Source organism: Ovis aries, chromosome 6, assembly GCF_016772045.2.
Source record: "Ovis aries strain OAR_USU_Benz2616 breed Rambouillet chromosome 6, ARS-UI_Ramb_v3.0, whole genome shotgun sequence".
Classification (NCBI taxonomy): domain Eukaryota; kingdom Metazoa; phylum Chordata; class Mammalia; order Artiodactyla; family Bovidae; genus Ovis; species Ovis aries.
The window spans coordinates 69,667,818-69,690,996 of NC_056059.1; the positions used below are offsets into that span (position 1 = coordinate 69,667,818).

General features: G+C 35.3%; 2 protein-coding genes across 23 annotated transcripts in view; one reads left to right on the forward strand and one right to left on the reverse strand.

Annotated features, from left to right (window-relative positions):
- The window catches only part of FIP1L1 (factor interacting with PAPOLA and CPSF1), a 71,350-nt gene extending 51,563 nt beyond the window's left edge, over positions 1 to 19,787 (forward strand). For 9 of the 18 annotated variants that reach the window (XM_015096505.4, XM_027971002.3, XM_015096513.4 and 6 more), the window contains 5 exons: positions 2,253 to 2,307; positions 3,854 to 3,909; positions 7,397 to 7,610; positions 15,475 to 15,612; positions 16,399 to 19,787. In XM_015096505.4, the coding sequence (XP_014951991.1) occupies positions 2,253 to 2,307; positions 3,854 to 3,909; positions 7,397 to 7,610; positions 15,475 to 15,612; positions 16,399 to 16,546 (611 nt within the window). In that variant the 3' untranslated portion in view covers positions 16,547 to 19,787. Of the gene's footprint in view, positions 1 to 210; positions 238 to 2,252; positions 2,308 to 3,853; positions 3,910 to 7,396; positions 7,611 to 15,474; positions 15,613 to 16,398 lie in introns of all 18 variants that reach the window. The other 9 variants (XM_015096503.4, XM_015096508.4, XM_015096504.4 and 6 more) reach the window with 2 other exon arrangements.
- Positions 17,655 to 23,179, reverse strand: part of LNX1 (ligand of numb-protein X 1) — a 191,642-nt gene continuing 186,117 nt past the window's right edge. For all 5 annotated transcript variants that reach the window (XM_060417115.1, XM_027970996.2, XM_027970998.2 and 2 more), the window contains 2 exons: positions 18,650 to 18,808; positions 17,655 to 18,245 (listed from right to left, as the gene is read on the reverse strand). In XM_060417115.1, the coding sequence (XP_060273098.1) occupies positions 18,110 to 18,245; positions 18,650 to 18,808 (295 nt within the window). In that variant the 3' untranslated portion in view covers positions 17,655 to 18,109. The remainder of the gene's footprint in view (positions 18,246 to 18,649; positions 18,809 to 23,179) is intronic.

The window sequence follows — 23,179 nt, forward strand, 5'->3', positions numbered from 1 at the left end:
CAAGTTGTTAGACTGGGTTTTCATTAGGAAGTCTGATATTATACTCGAATTGTTGGTCCTCTGCAAGAAAACAGAATGCTGCTTTTGAGTGAATAAGCCAGGACGATGAGGCGAGGGGTTTTATTTCAAAGTTTTCTTTCGTGATGGCATAAGTACATAACAGGTTTTGAAATCCAGTTACTATATTAAATTTCATCACTTGTTTTTTAGGTATTCCAATAACTGTACCACCTCCAGGTAAAACTTTTTTCATGTTTTCTCCATCATTGTTAATAAACATGAAATTTCAAGCTTATAGTTACAGGAGGGACGGTGTTGATGTGGTTAGAATATAAAATAGGTTATTGGGATTTCAAGGTCCTATTTTCAGCTCTGCCCTTGCTTCATTCCAGTTTTGATTAAGATATTTAGTTTTCTTATACCTGTCTTACCCATTTCTGTAGAAATAGAGATTCTGAGAAAATTCTTACATATCAATTTATTGAAGAAAACAGAGTATAGGATTAAAAAGAAAATTTTTATTAAAAATTGTTTTTTTAAACCAAAGAATTTTTTATATGATGAAGTGACTGCAAGAGAAGAGGAAGTTCCCATTTATCTTGATTTTATCATGGTTTCTGATTGTTTTTACCTTCCTGACATAACTCAATATTGTGAGAAAATATGTTCTGAACCACACTGATAGGTTGACAGCTGGTCAGATGATTGTTCATGGAGCAGTGATTTAATTGTTCACTCTTGTAAGAATATGATCAACAGGAGTGTTACATGTGGCCCAGTGTTGTTTTTTTTTTTTTAACAGTTTTTCAGGGTGTTTTTTTTTTTCTTTTGTAGTGTGATGCAGATATGATAGTGTGTGTTTATGAAGTTCAGTATTGAAAGTCATGAAATATAAAGAGATGAGAGGTGACAGTGCTTGGAAGGGTGGGTCTAAATTCAAAATGACCTTGATAAATAGTGGAGTTTAAATAGCTTAGGATAGTATACATATTTAGTTGTCAGATAGAGAGTCACTGATTATGTATGAGTGTGGCTGAAAAAGACCTATCAGGAGAAGTCTTAAAGGAGTCATTGGTCTGTCGTTACAGGTTAAAAAGAAATGTGGTTGTAAGATTATCTAAAATAGGATTGTGGACTCTAGGACTAAGTAGTAATTGCTAAGTTTTACACTGCTAAGATATTTAATAGAGGAGAACCTAAAACTCGACACAGTGAAGATGAGCACGGTGAATTTAAAACAGCTTGAAACAAGGCTAAAAATTGATTTAAATGGACATTTAAAAAGGGGTAGGAGAACTGAAATTCATTTTTACATAGAATACTAAAAAGGCTTAGTGGAAGTGTTTTCAAACATGTATTTTGTTGGATTGCTTCTTGTCCTCATTAAGATCAGTATGTGAGTTGTAGTATGAGAAATTTAAATTACATAGTTTAATGTACTTCGTAATAGTCAGGGTCATTAAAACTTGGCAAAAATTGATGTCATAAAGAATTGGTATTGTAAGTTGTAGACTCTTCAAGTGTTGTTGAGATGCTTCATTGCCTGACTGAATTTGAAAGTGCAGAGTAGATTAACTGTTAAGGTCCCTGGTAGCCGTATTCTGTGGTATTTCATCTAGGTTTTGTGGATTATTCAGAATGCGGACCTCATGATACAAAGCTGCAAATTATTTCCTTTCTAAACTAATTTAAAAACTACATTATATGCTTTTCTTTGTAAATTAGTTCTTTAGGGTTGTGCTATTTAAAACACATTTTATGATGGATATTCTCAGCCTTAAGCATTATATATTTACTGGTAAGATTTTATTTTAAAATTATGCATTTTAAGACCATTTCTATACATATAAACTCTCAAAATATTTTTGAAAGAGGTAAATGTTATTTTATTTGCTTTTCTTCTAAAATACTTTAAATGTATCTGGTGGCAATCCTACTACTGTTTAATATATGGAAAAGGTAAGGCATTGAGATTAACTTTCTTATACTCACAAAATGGGCTGTGTGTGGTGCTGAAAATAAGACCGAGTGTCCTGACTCCCAGTTTGTGCTCTGTGTATTAGATCAGACTGTTCATTCAAAGTTAATATTGATCCAAAAATCTGTTTATAAATTTAAGCTCCATTTTTTTCCTGTCCATTATAACATAGAGAAGCACGTTATAGTCCCAGAGAAATTTAATGACACACAACTTTTACCTTGACATTGTATTACATTCTAACTTCTTTTTATCTTATGATTGAATGTTTCAGGTTTTCCTCCTCCACCAGGTGCTCCACCTCCATCCCTTATACCAACAATAGAAAGGTAATCAGTATGGACACTATAAATTTTTTATCATTCATAGGCTTTTGACAGAAGAATCATATGTATCTTGGTAATATTTTCAAAGATTTAATTTTGTAAACAGTAGTACCTGCCTTTTAATTCATGAGTCTAGATCTGTGCTATTTACTCTTAGATAAGATATTGGACCTATACCTAATTATAGAACAGGACAAAGAAAACGAAATGATAGTTATTTTGAAATATCTTGCTTTGATTTATGGTACTCTTATTAAAGAAACCGCTAGATTGGTAAAAACCTGGCTATAGTCAAGTTTTGTGGGATATACAAACAGATGACTAGAAATTATGAATAATGCATGTCTGTTCTAGAATTAAGTAAGGACAGCTACTATCAGGGACCACAGTAAAGAAAAGCTGCCTTATTCCTTGCTACCCAGTGCAACTCGGCTTCCATAGAGGAAGAATGGATCCCTTCTGCCTGGCAGTTACCTTATTTTTTATACCCTGTATTTATAGTTTATGTTATTTGGAATGCTGTGGTAAAGAACATTTACCTCATGGATGGCAATACCATGTTTAACAGCATATGCTTTGGAATCACACAAACCTGGTTCAAATTTGCCTTCAAAATTTCCCAGCTTTGTGGCAAGGCAGGGTGCATAATAACTCATTAAGACTCAGATTCCTCTTTTGCCAAATGGGGTTGATAGAATTACGAAGATTAAAACAACTCAGGTGAATGTAAAGCATCAGCACCATTCTTGGCAGACAGAAATAACCAATAAATGGTAGCTATTATTATGTCCTTAAGAGTGACAAAATTACTGTATTTCTGAGAAAGTGATTCAAACTAAAGAAAAATCATGGGAACTTTAGATCAGTAGCATCAAACTGCATGATTTTCAGAAGAAATGATAAAACTCAACAAAGTGTGACTTGTGAGACCATAAGCATTTAATTTTAAATCCTTGTTATATATATTTGTTTTCTCATTCAAAATGTTAGGAAGTAGTATTTGTTGAGTCTGTCAGTAGGGTGGAATTTCTGATTTTTATTCATTAAAATTAGTTTTTTAAAGCTAAATTTTAACTATGTCTGAAGTACTCTGTCAGCCTCAAAGTTTCTGTTATCTGTTGTGTCAGGCTGAATTGATTGGACTATTCATGTTAAATAATACTAACAAGCTGTATCTTCTTTATATGTAGTATTAGGCTTAATACTGTTAATAGCCTGTGTTTTCAGTATTAAAAGATAGTTATTATGGAATTGCAGCTACCATAATATGGTGGTTGTAATTCCATAGTAACTTAATTTTTTAGTACTGAAAACATAGGCTATTTAACAGTATTAAACCTAACACTACATGGACGGAGGAGCCTGGTGGGCTACAGTCCATGGGGTCGCAAAGAGTCAGACACAGCTGAGCGACTAAGAACAAACAAAAACAAACAGAACAAATTACATGGTGGTTAAGTAAAAGTCATAATTCTACCTTATGTCTTGCATTTGCACCAAGCTGAAATTCAGAACTTGCAACATGTAAAAATGCATTTTCCTTTGACAGTGGACATTCCTCTGGTTATGATAGTCGTTCTGCACGTGCTTTTCCATATGGCAATGGTAAGTGTTCCTTTTTAATTGCCCCGATTCAATTTAAACCAGTGAAGTACTTAAATACTTTAAAATAGTAGAAACATGCTCCCATGGTTTAAAGTACTATCTTAAAAGGAATTAAAAAATGTTTACTCTAGAAATAATTAGTCTTACATATATTCCAGGTTACTTAACAGAATATTTTTCATTTCTTTACTAAAGATGTAATTGTCCCTCCTTCCTGAGGTAGCAATAGCGTCATCTCCATTGTGTATCAAGTTCCCTGCATGCATGTATCTATTTCTTAGCTTTCAAGACTGTTCATTTGGTTAGTTTTTAATTATCCCTATGCTAACAGTGCCACACTTACTATAAAACTCTTTAATTTTGAGTTTTATAGTAAATCTGACATCTGTTTTAGCAAAAGCTATCTTACTCTGCTTCAGAAGTGATTTGGGCCATTGCTTTTATATATCTATTTTAGAATCAACTTTTCAAGTTTCATTGAAAACTATTGAGATTTTTATTAATGACTAACTCATGTTTACAATATGACAAACTATTGATTCATGTAATCCTGACAGCCTTATAAAGCAGGCATACTGTTATCATTATTTTATGGACTAGGGAATTTAAGAACAGCCAGATTAAGTAATTTGCCCAGTGTCACGCAGTAAGTGGTATAGTCAGGTCAGAATTTGAAACCATGCAGCCTGTTGCCGGAGTCCTTTCTCTTACTATACTGTATTGTTATCCTGATGCTCTAGATCAGTTTGTAGGAATTCATACATTACAACATTGAGTTAACTTCTGAACAAGCATTCTCTCCATTTACGGAGATATTCTTTAATGTGTTCCAGTTGAGTGCTGTAACTCTCCCTCCACTTCTTAGACATCTTTAGTTAGATTTAGTCATAGGTACCTAATGTTTTTATTGTCCTTATAAATAGTATCTTCATGTAAGCTATGTGTTCTGTTTGTGTTTGCTTGTATTTAGAAATAGAATTGGGTTTTGTTTTATTTATATGTATAACAGGTATATCAGTATATACTTTGTAGCTGTTACCTGTAGAACTGAGGCAATATCCTCTGCCCTTTTTTCCTTTTCAGGTATTTATTCCTCACACCCCATGCCTCCTCATTTTTTGATCTTATTGTTCTGACTAGGACCTCTATATAATGTTGAAGTACTGCAAGTACTTGTCTGGAACTGCCCCACCTACCCTTTAAAAAAATTTTTTTAAGGAAATACTTTTATATTTATATTATGCAATTTTTACTCTCAGATTTTTGATAGAACCCTCTATCAGAATAAGGAAAATCTATTCCAGTTTTCCAAGTGCTTTTAAACTGTGAATGGATATTGAGTTTCATCAGATGCTTTCTGAGTTGATTGTATTATTTTCTTTCTCTGTTAATGTGGCAGATTTCTAAATTTTTCTAATATTAAACCACTGTTTATTTGCTGACATAAACCTAATTTGGTCACAACTGATCACTTTTTAAAAATAAATACAGACTTAGAATTTGGACATCTAAGTTCATATGTAATATTGTTCTGTGATTTTCCTTTATTTCTATTGTCCTTAACTGGTTTTAGTATTAAGGTTATACAAGCCACATGGGATAAGTTAAGGGGATAATCTTTTTTCCCATTCTCTGAAAGTTTTTGTATTATTCAACTGGTCTGTACCTTATAAATGAGTAAAAGTCACCTGTAAAAGCCATCTGGTCTTGTGGGAAGGTTTTAAATTGCTGATTTAATATCTTTAATAATTACGAGACTAGTCAAGATTTCTTTGAATTACTTAACGTGTTGGTCTAGAGTATATAATACTCTCTGTGTTGTTTAACCCCTGTAACATCTGTAGTTGTAGTCCCTTACTGGTTCTGATATTCTTTTATAAGGTCTCTTTCCTAATCTTGTCAGAAGATTATTATGTTTTATTCATCTAGTCTTTAAGAGCCAACTTCTGCCTTTGTTTACTACTTGGTAGTTTTCTGCTGACATGATTTCTTATCTCCCTTCTGTTGGATTATTCTCCTTTTTTCTAAGCTCATAAGTTGAAAGCTTAATTCATTCACGTTCCATCTTTTGTAATGCAGGTTTTTTTAGATTAATTTCCTTCAGAACAGTCTTCATTTTAACATATTGTACTTTTCTTTGTGTTCAGTTTTTAAATGATTTTAAGTTTATGACATTTTTGACTCACCCCTGAGTTATCAGAAATGTGTTTTAAAGTTGAAATAAGTGGAGATTATTTTCCTATAACTTTTCATTTTTACTTCTAATTTAAATTGTGTGGTGGTCAGAAAGCATGATGTCTATTATGCTTTGAAAGAACATATTTTCATAAATGTTTCATATGGGTGAAGAGAATGAGTATTCTTTACCTGCCTGGCAGATTTCTATGTTATGTTCATTAAATCAACTCTATTAACAATATTTTCCTCAGTCCTTATATATCTGTAGTGATTTTTTTGTTTGCTTAAAGTGTCGATAATTGAAAAATTACATTAGTCTCCAATGATCATGGTTGATTTTTCTGTTTCTACCTGTATTATTTCTGTTAGTTTTTATTCCATGGAAAGTAAGGCTGTGTTGTTAGATATTTGGAAGTTGAATTTGTTCTGTGTCCTTAGTGCGTTGCATCCTCCATCTTCACGTAGTCATTCTTCCTCGGGTGACCCTTTCTGTATGAGTATGCTTTGCCACTTACACAGTTACTCATGGAAATTAGGGGATATTAGTGTTTTCCATTTTTTTTCCCATCCTTTCACTTTTCAACCATCTTGTGTTTTTATGTTTAGTGTTCAAAATATAGGTAGAATTTTGAAAAATACAAATCAACAATTTCTGTCACTTTAAGTGATTAATTCCATCCTCTTTGTATTACTGTGATTTTTGAGCCATTCAAACTTGTCTTGCATATCCCCATTCTTTCTGTTGTGAAGTGACTGAAATTTTTAGGTGATTTTTTAAAATACTCTCTTTTTCCCTACATTGTTCTGGAATAATATATTTATCTCTATTTTTTTAGTGGTTACTCGAAATATATTTTGCATATATCTAATAGAAGTTATTTTTGTGTGTGAACTCTGTTTATAACTTTTGCTTATTTTTTGTTTATGAATGCCTTTTGTTTTATTCTTCAAATATAATTTTGAGTACACATTTCTAGGTTGACCGTTACTTTGTCTCAGCACTCTGAAGATGTCCTAATGTATTCTGGTTTATATTTTTGCTATATTGGGAAGTTGGTGATGTGTCTAATTCTGGTTTGCTGTCCACCTTTCAAATGAAGAGTTAAACCTTTAAGATTTGTTTCTGGCCATGTCCCCAGACTGTGGGTATTCACCATGTATTACTTCTCTTTTCTACATACTAAATAATTTTCTTTTTAAATCTAATGAAGCATTTTTGTGGGATTTTTACCTTTTTTCTCCCTTTTCTTTCTCTTTTGTTTTTTAAGTACCATAACTTTTATTTTTAATTATTATTCTTTCTCTTTAGTTGCCTTTCCCCACCTTCCTGGTTCTACTCCTTCATGGCCTAGTCTTGTGGACACCAGCAAGCAATGGGACTATTACTCAAGGAGAGAGAAAGACCGAGACCGAGAGAGAGACCGAGACCGAGAGCGAGACCGTGATCGAGACAGAGAACGAGAACGCACCAGAGAGAGGGAGAGGGAGCGTGATCACAGTCCCACGCCGAGCGTCTTCAACAGGTATGTTCAGCGCACAGGGATTTATACACGTGTGTTTTATATGCATTTCAGAATTTTTATTCAGTGCCAGAATGGAAAATCCAATTCAACTGGGAAAGGATTGTTTGAAGAGTAGTGAGGATAGCCATTTTAAAAGCATCAAGGCTGTCGTGTAATTCTTAAGGACTTCCCACTATCTAGAGCAACAGTGTCCAAATTTCTTTGTTCATTTCTTCCTTAAAACAGTTTTGAAAATGTCATACCCCCACTTGCCACATAAAATTTTTCATTTTAAGTATAAACGTTTGGCTGATTGGTAAAGAATCTGCCTGCAATGCAGGAGATCCGGGTTTGATTCAAGTTGGGAAGGTCCCCTGGAGAAGGAAATGACAACCCACTCCAGTATTCTTGCCTGGAGAATTCCATGACCAGAGGAGCCAGGCAGGCTGCAGTCCATGGGGTCAACTTAGCAACTAAACCAACCAACCAACCACATAGATAAAATTTCCAGTCTGTTATAAGTATCATAATTTTGAAAGTTACTGTTATTCTTTTGAACATATCCAGTGGATTAAGGATACTACAGTGATTTGTTAAACATCATTATCCATCTTTTTAAAATGTATAAGCAAGCTCTCTTCAACAGTTGGAAACTCTGGGTTTCTTTTTGTGCTTGAATTCTTATTTCTGAACCATGTCCCAAAATAATTTTATTCTAATGTAAAGTATTTTTATTATGAAAAAGTACTTTTAATTATCCATCCTATTTACCCTGCAACATACCTATGTAAGTTAATGTATTAAAAACGTAATGACCGTAGTAAAGTAAAAGTGAAGTCACTCATTCGTGTCCGACTCTTGCAACTCCATGGACTATAGCCCACCAGGTCCTCCATCCATGGAATTTTCTAGGCAAGAGTACTGGAGTGGGGTGCCATTTCCTATTAAGTATTTAAATTTTTTTTCTCATGTTGGTTATCATGATTTATTTCTATATATAAATATAATGCAAATTCTGAAAATAATTTACTGGAGCTACATTCCTTAGTGTGATGAAAGAGCTTCTGCCCATCTCTTAATTAATGTTTGTATCCATAAATGAATGTTACTATTGTTAGGGGGAAAAAAGGCTTTGCCAGTATTATATTTCTTTCTTTCTTTATTGTATAGATGTAAGCCCTGACAAACCTTGTTCACATGAAATATGTAAATAAGAATTAATGGAATTTTGTTGTGGCTCTGTCGCTGTTATTTGAGCACTTTAAGATTTAGTGATATGTCAAAATTATACAATTTACATATCATCAGAAATTACTTTTAAGAATCCATAAGCTCATGGCTCAGTTTTCTTAAAAGCAAAGAATTAGAAATCATCCAATTGTTACTCAGTGTAACAATAAAAGTACCACAGACTGGTAGCCTAGAACAACAGAAATTTGCTCTCACAGATCTGGAGGCTTTGAGAGAGAATTTGTTCCCTGCCCCTCCTGTACCTTCTGGTTGTTGTTAGCTGTCCTTGGTATCCCTTGATGCTGAACTCCAATTTTTATCTCTGTCTTCACACAGCATTCTCCTCTCTCTGTCTGCATACAAGTTTCCCTGTTCTTATAAGGATATCAGTCTTTGGATTAGGGCACAGCCAGATCCAGTATAACCTAATCTTGCCTTGATGATTACATCCAGAAAGATCCTGTTTCCAAAGTTTTCAGTGTTCTGAGTTTCTTGGAATATCAAAAGGACTTTACCAAGACTTACCAGAAGACTACAAATTATATTTAATACTCTTCATGTTAGAGGTACCCTGTTCAACTTAGTATGCTTAGAAAGGGTTCAGTTCAGTTCAGTCGCTCAGTTGTGTCCAACTCAGAGTCTTTTCCAGTGAGTCAACTCTTCGCACAAGGTGGCCAAAGTACTGGAGTTTCAGCTTCAGCATCAGTCCTTCCAAAGAACACCCAGGGCTGATCTCCTTTAGAATGGACTGGTTGGATCTCCTTGCAGTCCAAAGGACTCTCAAGAGTCTTCTCCAGCACCACAGTTCAAAAGCATCAATTCTTCAGTGCTCAGCCTTCTTCACAGTCCAACTCTCACATCCATACATGACCACTGGAAAAACCATAGCCTTGACTAGACGGACCTTAGTCGGCAAAGTAATGTCTCTGCTTTTCAATATACTGTCTAGGTTGGTCATAACTTTTCTTCCAAGGAGTAAGCGTCTTTTAATGTCATGGCTGCAGTCACCATCTGCAGTGATTTTGGAGCCCCCAAAATAAAAGTCTGACACTGTTTCCCCATCTATTTCCCATGAAGTGATGGGACTGGATGCCATGATCTTCGTTTTCTGAATGTTGAACTTTAAGCCAACTTTTTCACTCTCCTCTTTCAAGGGTTAGGAAAATTGAAATACTGTTAATTTTAGTATATCTTTTCCAAAATGTCTTTAAAAATTAATGGAACACTTTTATGTGTACTTTTATATTTATTTTCATGCAAACCTGGAGCTGCAAGTTCCCCCATTCCATTTATGGAAAATAGCTACCAAATAATTCATGAAATACAGCTCCTATTTATTGGCAAGCCAGCCAGCCACATTATACCCAATTTCTGTGGGAGAAAAGTCTGACTTCATTTTTCTTGTTCTGTTAAATGAGTTAGTCCATATCCCTTGTCTAAGATAAAATAGTCACAGAACTCAAAATAAGGTGCTGCCTCCCCAACGCTGTTTTGCTTTCCTTTAGAAGGAATTTTTGGTTTATTTATTTATTTTTTTTTTACTAGTTCAGGGAAAATTCTCAGGACTCCCACCATACTCCTCTGCAGTATATCTGAAGTTAGAATGTCTCACGACACAGGCCAAAATATTCCATTTCTTACTTCATACTTTGTAACAGAAGGCTATATAAGAGATAAAGGCCGAAAGCCCTATAAAAACTTCATGGTTTCTGAAATAAAATTGGTCTTACTGACACTAATATTTTTAACTTAAATCTTATTGATGCCATGATGGTTTTTATACCCTGAGCCAATAATGTACTGTAGAAAATTGTTGAAAAGACTGCCTTTCTTTTGTAAAAGATCGGGAACATGATGGAGAAGAGATTAACTGGAGAAATGGTGTGATGTTTTACCTGCAGGTGTATCATTAGGCACTCCATATTTAGGAAGGAATTAGAGATGGCAGTAGCTACTCACTCCATTATTCTTGCCTGGAGAACCCCATGGAGAGGAACCTGGCAGGCTACAGTCCGTGGGGTTGCCAAGAGTTGGACATGACTGAATGACTAAGCACATTTAGGAAAGAATAAATATGGAAGTTCAGGGTATGGAAATTGATTCCCTAAAACTTTGTGCCATTGGAAAGAACTCATTTATTGCTAGCTGAAAGAAGGAATTCAAAATTCTTTTTATGACCCATAAGTCACAAGTCCAGTGCACACTTCTATATTTTAACCCCAATTCTCTCCCAAGCCAATATACTGCATGCTCTATCTATAGTGAACTAGTTGTACATCTGGAAATCCTCATAGTTTTAATACCTCCTTCCTTCGTGTTATTCCTATCCTTTACTGCCTCACAAATTTTTACTGATTCTTCAAGGTTCTGCTCACATTTGTCTTCCATGAGCTCCTCTGAACCTGAAAGAAAGAATTTAATTATTCCTTCACATATTCCCTAAGCACTTCATGTATTTTCTTTAGAGCATGTCTTTCTTAGTAAGCCTCTTTGAGGGCATTGACTGCCATTTTTCGTCTCTCTGTTCTCACCCCTTTGTCCATTTATGCCTGGCACATAATGAATATGTCGGTGAATAAAATGACATACACATATCAGGGAGGTGAATACAATAGAGAAAAAAAGATCTTGAAAACTTGGTGAAACTGTGCTAGCTAGATAGGTTTTGAAATGGTTAAAAATCACCCTTTGTCACTATCAAGGCATTAATATGAACATCTTTCTAATTAAGATATCCATTGAGGTACCTTTACAATGTAGAATGAAATATCTTTAAGATAACTTTTCCTTGTTTTACCAGCTATTTTTATGCATAAGATACACAGGTACACAGTTTTCCAGATGTTGCTTGGTGAGATGAAGCAATGTTTCAGTTCAGGATGTGAGCATATGCCTGATTCAGACAATATTTGTTTTGTTAGATGTGATCATGTAATCATATACTTCTTAATCCAGAAAGGTTCTTGAGGATTATCCAGCCTAAATTTTAACTTGTCAGGTGAGAGGATGGAAGCATAGAGAAATTAAACCAACAGTAGAACCATGGTATCTACTGGAAATATGGTTGAGATATTACTTAAAATCATTTCTAGTCTTGGAATTCGGTAGTTTAAAAATTCTATTGCCTTCTGTTTTTCTTATTTTTCTGTACTTGATTTTCTTTTTCTTTCTTCTTTTAGAGGTCATGGGGAATCAGATTAATTCTTTCATTCATTAACTGACATTCTTTGAATCCCCGTTATATGCCAGGGACAAAGTTGTGTGCTGAGGATACAGAATTACTCACATACTGTTGTTACAGATTAACCATATAATAATTGTCACCTTAACTAGGACTGTGGTTGGAAGTTTAAAGGTTGTGTAAAAAAAACAGTGCAGAAAGAAACTCAGTAAGATTTATTAATCTTTTTTATCTAATACCTGCTAATAATATGACTTATATATTGTAGGCACCTGGTAAAATTTTATTGACTAAATAAGTGAAGGTATGGGTCCATACATATGTTTGTATCTGTGTGTATAGTGTATGTTTCAAGTTTGTGTGGTGGGAAATGTGCTGTTAACTTTAGTCAAAAAAGTGCACGAATTCTGTTAAATCAAGGGCACTACTTTCCAGAAAGTTGAATTGTTTCGAAATGTAGTTAAAATTAATATATTTGAGATAGTACTGTTATCTCTTGAATGTACATGTTCACAAGGTAAGGAACGTAATTCAAAACTTAATAGGAAAGAAGTCTAAAATGAACTGCTTTGCTAGAGCTCATATAAGTTTACTTTGCATGAATAATACAATGTTTATAAAATACTTCGAGTTTAATTTCGGGCACACCCATGCACAGATTCTACTCAGTTTTTATTGATGCTAAAAAGTGTTAATCGTTAAACCACATTTGATTTTCAGGTTGCTAGCTGTAGGGCATCAGGGGTAATGTTTACCTAAATCTGACTAAAAGTTCAAGGCCAGAGAGGGGAAAAGAGGTGGAAGAATTTTGTGGTGTTCTGAATTATCCCAGCAATAGTGATCTCTGGAAAGTCCAAGCGAAGTGTAAGTGAAGGCTGTGTTTCTTCAAGACTGACATTCTAGCAATGTGGCATGTAGTATGTGCTATGTTACAAATTACAGAGTTATTGTTTTGAAAATTACAGACAAGTTTCAACGTGTTTTTTAGGCTGCTTAATTGTCGACCAGAGGGAAGGCTGGTCATTCTAGGGTGTTTGAAATGAGCTCTAATGATTTCCAGGCCCAGAAAAACCTTTGTGCTGCAGCTGCTTATCGGAGAAGGGGTCTTTATATTTTGACTATGAGACCAAATCTTCCACCATCTGTGGGAACGGTCTCATCAGAAGACTGTTTGGCTTGCTTTCAGAATCTGGCTCAAATCTAATAAAAATTGGTGGCAGGGTGAGAGGGAAAGAGGTTAGAAATGACAAATTGTGAGATAATTGACTTTAGTTATTTTGATGTAAATCTAGTTGGAATCATTACAAAGAGCTTCGTTTATTTTTGGCTGCACTGGGTCCTCCTTGTGGTGTGCGGGCTCTTTGTTGCTGTGCATGGGCAGTTGGCGCATGGGCCTCTTGTTGCAGTGGCTTCTCTTGGTGTGGAGCACAGGCTTTAGAGTGCTGGGGCTTAGTTGCCCTGTGGCAGATGAGATCTTCCTGGACCAGGAATTGAACACACGTACCATGCATTGCAAGGTGGATTCTTAATCACTGGACCATCAAGAAAGTCCCCAAGAACCTAATTTTTAAAGAGGATAACATTAATGCTAATATTTGTCGTGGTAGGTAGGTGCAAGTTTATTCTCCTTTTAGAAACTTTATTAGTCAGTTACCTTTACAAAAAGCGTTCTGCTTCTGAAAAGTTTAGCATTAAATTTAATGAAGATAATGAACCTGCATGTTAGTGGACGTTTGTTGAGGGCCTACTCTTGTTCCAGACACACTTTATAAATACTGTTATCAGTTCTGCAAACAACCCTGAAAAAGACTGTTGCCAGTTTTACAGGTGAGATAACTGAGTAGAGAGGTTAAGTTACTTACCTTGGATCATAGCAGAGTCAGGATTCCCCTGGGGCCTGCTCTGCCCAGACTGCTCTTGCTACTTCCCACTTCCGGACATAGTGCATTACCTTTCTGGTGGCACATTTCCATTTTCCCAATACCAAGTACATATTTATGATTAGAAAAAAATTATTTTCATGTGTGTGTGTGCATATATATATCTATATATGTCTTCATATATGAATACTTTTAAAAATAAAAATGTATCACAGGCAATAACAACTTGGTCAGCAATATGACTTGGCATTAGGTATAGCACTCCTGAATTATCACTGTTGCTAAGAGACAATTAGGTTGATTAGTTTTTATATGGCTTATACTTCCACCTGATTCTGTTTCCTATTATTCTCTAAGATTCCTTAGCATCTTGATGCTGTGTACAAATTACTAATTTAATAATTTGTATTATACAGAATATTTGTAGAAACCATAGCTCTTTAGCACACAGTGTTCCAAAAGATACTTTTATTCATTCTAAAAGAGTTTACTGATATTAGGCTGTAGAGAATGTTGGCTTGTATGCTAAATAAAAAGACCTGAAGGATTAAGAAAAAAACAGAGTATATCTCTATTTTCACAAAAGGACCTGAAGAGAGGTCTCAGGAGGTAGGTAAAGATGATTATGCTTGTAACAGTAGCCATCAGTCCCAGTTTCCTTAGTCCATTTTCTCCAAGATCAGAAAATGGAGGTGCAGCTTAATATGGATTTGAAGTTATTCCCATGGCCACCTCTCCATCCCACCCCCAGTGACACACACACAGTAGTAGTGTTATCAGGATGTCGGTATTCAAGTGTACACAGGCAGTTTTCAGCCTGCATTTTGTGTGGATATTGTGGAAGTTGCTTTGGTGTCACACTGTTCTTAATGTTTGTACTGCTTCTTTAGATGAATATACTTTTTATGTGATTCAAAATCTCAAGAACCTTATCTGTATTTGAAAGCCAGATATTTTTAATAATGTTCTTAGAATTTTAACTGTCTACCTAAGGTTTTATAAATATAAGAGTTTTGGTTGGAAATCTGAGATAAGCAAACATTCTTTTAATTCTAAAAACTAAAAGTGAAAGTGAAAGTCACTCAGTCGTGTCCAACTCTTTGCGACCCCATAAACTACAGTCCATGGAGTTCTCCAGGCCAGAATACTGGAGTGGGTAGCCGTTCCCTTCTCCAGGGGATCTTCCCAACCCAGGGATCAAGCCCAGGTCTCCCGCATTGCAGGCAGTTTCTTTACCAGCTGAGCCACAAGGGAAGCTGCAAATTAAAATTTAAATCAGCTTCAGCTCCCAATTTTTTAAGAAAAACAGCATTGTTTTTGTAAAATTTCTTCCCTGTAACAACTGAAAGCATAGAAAAAACTTGATCCTTTAACATAATGTGTAATTACTGTATATTTTGTATTGTATTAGATCTAGTACTAATTTGGGAGCAGCATTGTTTTCTTCTCAGTTCAGCAGACACATACTTTGCACCTGTTCTGTTTAAGGTGCTAACATGGGGACTTCTGGACTCAGGTCACCTCTTTTATAATTTGAAGTCATTCAGAATCAACAGTCCAGCTGTCAAGAATACTTGTTTCTATTCTGTTTCAGTGATGAAGAACGATACAGATACAGGGAGTATGCAGAAAGAGGCTATGAGCGCCACAGAGCAAGTCGGGAGAAAGAAGAACGACACAGAGAAAGACGACACAGAGAGAAAGAGGAAACCAGACACAAGTCCTCTCGAAGGTTTGTTCTTTAATAGTGAATCAGTTTGAAGCCAGGCAAATTGATTTGACTTCAGGAAGTAGAAGCAGACATTGCCACTAACCACTAGAGCATGTATGTGTTCCTAATTAGAAGATCAGGAATAATCTGTTAAAATAGTTGGTTCTTTTACAGATTTCAACAAAGACCTTGAAATCTAACAAGATTATGTTTAATACCCATAAGCCAAAATTAGCATGAAATGAAAAATATATTTATGAAAATTAAACTTACTATATTATCTTGTTGAGCAGGAGGGAATTTGTCATGAATCAGTTTTTAGTAGTAAATATTATTAAACAAAGCAATGTTCAGTTTAATCAAAAAACATTCAGGGCCCTATAGTCTCAAAAAAAAGCATTACATTTTTAATGTGTATTGTTTGCATGAAATCAACTCTAGAAAGTATTTCCTGTTATGACTTTAGTACTTTAGTTTCTAATTTGTAATTATTCTTTTAGAATATAGTATATGGTCCCTACTGGCCCTCTCGGCACAGTGGGCATTGCGTCAGTCTCATAATCTAAAGTATGTGGGCCTTACTGTTCTAGTCTAACAACAGTGAAGGTGAGCATTAAATGTAAGTATAAGCGCAGAATAGAAGTCACATAAAATGTGATTACTCTCCAAAATATATTTGAGGAAAAAAAGTATTAGGTTATTTAGAACCCATTGCTCTCCCAAGAATTTACCTAAAGTGGGTTGATTTGTCACTACTTATGCAGGTAAACATTTTTAAGAAAAATATGCCTTTCTTTTTTCCTTCAGCAATAGTAGACGTCGCCATGAAAGTGAAGAAGGAGACAGTCATAGGAGACACAAGCACAAAAAATCTAAAAGAAGCAAAGAAGGAAAAGAAGCTGGCAGTGAGCCTGCCCCTGAACAGGAGAGCACTGAAGCTACACCTGCAGAATAGGCGTGGTCATGGCCTTCTGTGTATAGTAGTGCCAGAAGTAGATACTGTAAATCTTGTTATTTTTCTGGATAATGTTTAAGAAACTTGCCTTTCATCTTGTTCTGTTAGTATGAAAAGTTAATTTTCTCTTCCAAAATAAAAGAGTGAGTTTTTCATGTTAAGTTAAAATTTTTGTCTTGTAATATTTAAAAAATAAAAAGGCAGTAATGACTTTGTATGGAAGAAAGTAATGTGAATGAGTTACTCAGCAGAGAATTTAAAGAGCTCTGTTTAGCTGTGTACATACACAATCTCTGATAAAAGTCAAGGTTCCCTCTTGGCCGGTTTTCTTTCTTTCTTTCTCTTTTTTACAGCTCAAGCAGGCGAGATTTATCGAGCAAGCAGTACACTTTCGGGGCAAGAGAGTGGGCCAGCCCCCACAGAAGAGGTCTTGGCTGGTTTTCTTGACTTAATCAAATACCAGTCTCTTATGAAGTTGCACTACAAAAGGCATCAAAAGGTACCTCTGCGTATTGAGATTAAAACTAGTCTTTTCTCATCACTGCTGTGGCACTGTGGTTTTGCATATTAAAGAACTCTTACTCAGTTTTGATATCACAGCTTTTTTATAGCAGGTTTTCAGTGTTCTAAATTTGGGTTTATGGTGAAACTAAATGGGGAAGTTTTATATCCACAGTAATAAAATCTAATGGCATTTGGGTTGCCTCTAAAATAACTTGTAGTTTCTAGAGAGCAGGCACATGGACAAATATCACTGTGACAAAAATCTGAATTGCCTCACTGCCATCTTCTGTGAGCCAAACCAGGGTCAAAGTGGTTTGGCCTTTTCTTGATGCTTTTTCAAGGCTTATTGGTTGAGCAGCATGTTGGGTTTTTATAGTTACTAGCTATATTGTGAATGAAAATAAATAACAAGAGCTTTAGTCATTTTCTGTAACATTTAAGAAAATACAAGTTTACAAAATTCTGTGAGCATTTTTAGGGATAATCCATAGGAAGTGTTTGTCAGTGAAGGTAACAACATGGTTTTAAAAGAATGAATTACTAGGAACTTTTAAATAGTGATGATAGAAATGTACTTAGTATCACATACTAAAGGACAGCTATATAATTTTTAAAAAATATTTATTTCTCATTTGATGAACACTTTTCAGCAGTGCACTTTTATAATCCCGTGTCTGGAAATTGTTTTTAAAATGCCCATAATGAATGCTTTACAGACCTCAGCACATACCAAATTTTAATTAAACTGTATGATTTTAATTCAGTGGGAGCATACAAACCATGTCAGCTGTTGAAGAGCTTTATAGTGAGTAGAAAATTTAATCTTAAAGCTGTGGAGTAATGAGAAATGTTCCACACTGAATAAAGATTTTATATTTTGAGAATTATATTTTCTGAGGTGTAATTTGCTTTCATTAGATCCTACTTTTCCTGATGTTAAAGTTTAGTATTTTTACAGTATAGCCTTCAAATTAAAAAAAAAAAAATTGACAAGATAAATACATTGTTTCAACTTAGCTTACTTGTGATTTCCTATTTTTCTATAACCCATCATTCATTCTATAAAAAAGTGCCAGGCCAAGAAGCAATGGTGAGAGTTATTTTTCCTTTAAGTTCTTTTAGCATCCTTGCCAAGCAGGCATGTATCATTCCTGTTGTACTTCTACCATTGACAGCCAGAAGAATATCACCACATCTAAAAAGGAAATAAATAAACAAGGTATATGATTAACATTCTGAGCCATAGCTGAAGTTAATGCAATTTTTATGGTGGTCCTCGTTTTTGCTACGCTTGTCAGTTTTGATTATATTACTTCTAACTAAGATTCTCCCCACATCCATCACTTAAATTCTATCAAATTGTATTATTCATCTTGTTTTAGGAAGAATTCTAAAAGTAGCAGAAGTTGCTGTATGGGATCAAGAATAACTTAATTTTGGATTTCTTGGGAATGGAATGCTACATAAATGTTTAAAGTTTATGACCAATAAAAATAGGCATAATAAATATTTGCCTTATTTCAAATGGGGCCAAGCTTTTGCACATAAAAACCAGAATCTTTGAATATAAGTGTTTTGTTAAGCAGTCATTATTATTACCTAATTCTTCCATCATTGTATGCTGGTGTTCCTTCAACAATGGATTTGATAAAAAAGGGTTTGTTTCCATTGTATTCTTCATAACCTCCTACGATGCAGAAGCCTAGACTTCCAGCTGTATTTCTTCGTAATATAACATCTTTACAGTTATATAGGTACCTTAAATAGAATAAAATCAATGTAAATCCACAGTTAATTTGAACTCATAGTAATTACTGTGGTTCATCTCCCATTCCCTTTATTGGCATTATTAGGGTTAATAACACGCGATGGGTCTCACTCAAAATTGTCATAGCCCAGTAACCTTTGTGCTAAAAAGCTGGCTTTTTCTCATTGAACTTTCTAAACACCCTTTAAAAAATGAGGCCATCTATTTATTACATTCTGTTTATATGTCTACTAGGAAAGATTCATTTTCCCCTTGAAGATTTAACCCCTCAATTTATATTAAAAAGTTAGTTATGCCTAAATCTTTACTGATAAACCACATTCAAGCATACTTACAGTACCATTTTTTTTATTATGGATATAAATAATTTTTAATGAAGGAAAGTCTTTGAATAAATGGTTAATCTGAAAAAATGTAAACATAACTGTAATTAATGCATTTCCTGAAGTATTATTTTGACTTAATCAGTTTATACATAGTTCTACATATTTGATAGGTTATAGAGAAGCATGCAGGCCACATAATATAGTGAGTGGAGATTGAGGTACATTTAAAGATAATAAGAATGATTCATATCGAAGGGGGAAAAAAACCAGCGGTAAACTGAATAGCAAGTTATAGTAGGAATAGGAGAATGACCACAGGTCTTCTGTAAATGAGTAGAACCTTCAGCTAAAATAGAAAACTAGATTGAGGAAGCTGTTCCTTTATTATTCAGTGGCAATTAGATCAGTGTTAACATAGATGCAAGCTAAGTACAAAACTGTGTTACAATTATGACAGGTATATCAGGAGCTGGATTTGACTCCAGAATCCCCAGGCCAGGAACTGTTTTGAAAGGAAATTAGCATTTTCATGTTGGTAAAAATCGAGATACGGTGATTTTGTTTATAAACTGTACATTAAAATATTAACTGATTTTTGAGAGACCAATTAAAAAACTCTTATGAAATGTTTTAAGTGATAAAATTTGTTATTGTTACCGACCTTGCTAATTAATGTAACAACTTTTTCTTGGCATTTTGACTCCCATTTGAAGTAAAATAAGATTTGGGTTTGATGGTGGGTAATTTTAAAATGTAGTACTAAAATTCAACTCAGTTTTTTTGTTTTGTATCTGTCATCATAGAGCATTTACAGTAATCAGTTTCACTGAAATGACAGCTGAAATGTATTGATTTCATTACATGAAACAACCATGTTTTTACTGTAAAATGTTTATCTGCTGTATTTCACAGTAAGACTTGATGTTAGTAGGTGCACCTTACAGGAGTCGTGGAGTTTTACACAGTGGCACCCTAACAGCTCATGTTCATAGCAGGTATTGTTCCCCAAACCCCAGAGCACTTACGTTCTCACCTATGCCAGTACTTGGGGGAAAGCAGGTGGGTGCTTCTTATCCAAGGTTATGACCAAATATATCTCTATATTCTTTAAAATATATGAACGGGTACAAAGAGCAGTACTCAGAAACTTTAAGTATTTCTCATCCTTTTGACTGTTTTTTCATTAAGTATCCCCTTGACTCTTACTGAATATTTTATCCCATGTGGACACGCTATACAAATAATCATCTAAAATTTTTATGTACCAATAGAAAATTTTCAGCATAACGTTAAGTCACAAGTGTGTCTTTTTTCTTAGACTCTTGTTTTGATATGGGTATACCATGTTCTGAGCACTTGGTATATATCAGTGAACAAAACAGGTGAAACCCCTGCCCTGTGTAGCTTTATTCAAGGGAATTTCAGTGTTACTAATTTTATTTCATCAAGTGCTTTCCTTCAGTTAAGTGTTTATTTCATTATAGCAGTGAGAACTCACTATGTTAAACTCTCAGAGTCAGATCTTGGTCAGTTGGGACTGAGTAAGTTTTAGGGCATTTTTTCCTTAAGTTGAATTACTTCACTCTCTACTGGGAAATGTGGCAGCTGTCTTGATCAATGTTGAGGATATACCCTTGAGAAATTAAGTTAATTTAAAATCGAAATTTAAATGTGAGTTTTTTTCCTATTCTCAGTTCTCTAAATTTAGGCCTAGTTGTGAAGATCTGTGGAGAAGGAAATGGCAACCCACTCCAGTACTCTTGCCTGGAAAATTCCATGGATGGAGGAGCCTGGTAGGCTACAGTCCATGGTATTGCAAAGAGTCGGACACAACTGAGCTACTTCACTGGTTCACTGGTGAAGATTTAGCATAGTGCAAAGAATAATGATTAGATCTGGTGACAGAATGCCTGAAGAACTATGGTCAGAGATTCATAACATCATACAGGATGTTATCTGCTGTATTTCACAGTAAGACTTGATGTTAGTAGGTTCACCTTACAGGAGTCATGGAGTTTTACATCCCCAAGAAAAACACAGGAAGGCAAAGTGGTTGTCGGATGAGGCTGAAAAAAGAAGAGAAGTGAAAGGTGAAAGAGAAAGATACATACCCAACTGAATGCAGAGTTCCTGAGAATAACAAGGAGAGATAAGAAACCCTTCTTAAGTGAAAAATGAAAAGAAATAGAGGAAAACAATAGGATGGGAAAGACTAGAGATCTCTCCAAGAAAATTGGAGATATTAAGGGAACATTTCATGCAAAGATGTGCACAGTAAAGAACCGGAAACTGCAGGGATCTAGCAGAAGAGATTAAGAACAGGTGGCAAGAATACACAGAACTATACAAAAGGCCTTAATGACCTGGATAACCACAATGGTATGGTCACTCACCTAGAGCCAGACATCCTGGAGTGTGAAGTCAAGTGGGCCTTAGGAAGCATTACTTAGAACAAAGCTATGGAGGTGATGGAATTCCAACTGAGCTATTTAAAATCCTAAAAGATGATGCTGATGAAGTTCTACACTCAATACGCCAGCAAGTTTGAAAAACTCAGCAGTGGCCACAGGACTGAAAAGGTCAGTTTTCATTCCAATCCCAAAGAAAGACAATGCCGAAGAATGTTCAGACTACCGTATAATTGCACTCATTTCACATACTAGCAACATAATGCTCAAAATCCTTCAAGCTAGACTTCAGCAGTTTGTGAACCACGAACTTGCAGAGGTACAAGCTGAATTTAGAAAAGACAGAGGAACCAGAGATCAGATTGCCAACATCTTTTGGATCATTGAAAAAGCAAGGGAATTGCAAAAAATCTTCTGTTTCATTGACTGCACTAAAGCCTTTGACTGTGTGGATCACACAAAGTGGAAAATTCTTAGAGTTGGGAATATCAGACCACCTTACCTGCCTCCTAAGAAACCTATATGCAGGACAAGAAGCAACACTTAGACATGAAAAAACAGACTGGTTCAAAGTTGGGAAAGGAAGTACGTCAAGGCTGTATATTGTCACCCTATTTATTTAACTTATGTGTAGAGTACGTCATGTGAAATGCCAAGCTGGATGAAGCACAAGTGGAAATCAAGATTGCCAAAAGAACAAACACCACCACAATATTAGCCTCCAATTAAAAATTAAAAAAAAAAAAAAAGATTGCTGAAAGAAATACCAGTAACCTCATATATGCAAATAACACCACCCTAATGGCAGAAACCAAAGAGGAACTAAAGAGTGAAAGAGGAGAGTGAAAAAGCTGGTTTAAAACTCAACATTTAAAAATGAAATTCATGGCTTCCTGTCCCTTCACTTTATGGCAAATAGATGGGGAAACAATGGAAACAGTGACAGATTTTATTTTCTTGGGCTCCAAAATCACTGCAGTGACTGCAGCCATGAAATTAAAAGGCATTTGCTCCTCGAAAGGAAAGCTATGACAAACCTAGACCGCATATTAGAAAGCAAAGACATCACTTTTCTGACAAAGGTCCATATAGTCAAAGCTATAGCTTCTCCAGTAGTCACGTATGGATATGAAAGCATGAAGAAGGCTGAGCACTGAAGAACTAATGCTTTTTAATTCTGCTGGAGAAGACTTGCAAGAGCATGACTGAATTTTAAGGACTCCCAAAAAGAACCACACCTCTAAATGTCAGAGTGCAGACTGTTAACCCTTTTGCTTTCAAAAATTACTAGAACGCCAACTAGGGATCATGGAAACAAATGAGAACTCCATGTTAAAACTGAAGGAGAGCCACCAAAGGCAGTGAAAGTCAGATTGTAGATGGAAGTGAGGCTGCCTATACCAGGGGCTTGCAAACTAAGCCCGCAGCGCCCTGAGCCCATGGTGAGTGCCCCTCTGATGTGCAGAATGCCATTCCGCAGACAGCACCAGACCCAGTTTGGCCAAGAAGAAGGGCATGAGTGAGGCAATGAGAACCCAAACAGATAACCCACACAGGATGCATGGCTGGAAATGCAGGAATTAGCAGCCTGTCCTGGTGGTAGGGTGGAGGAAGGATGTGTACTGTG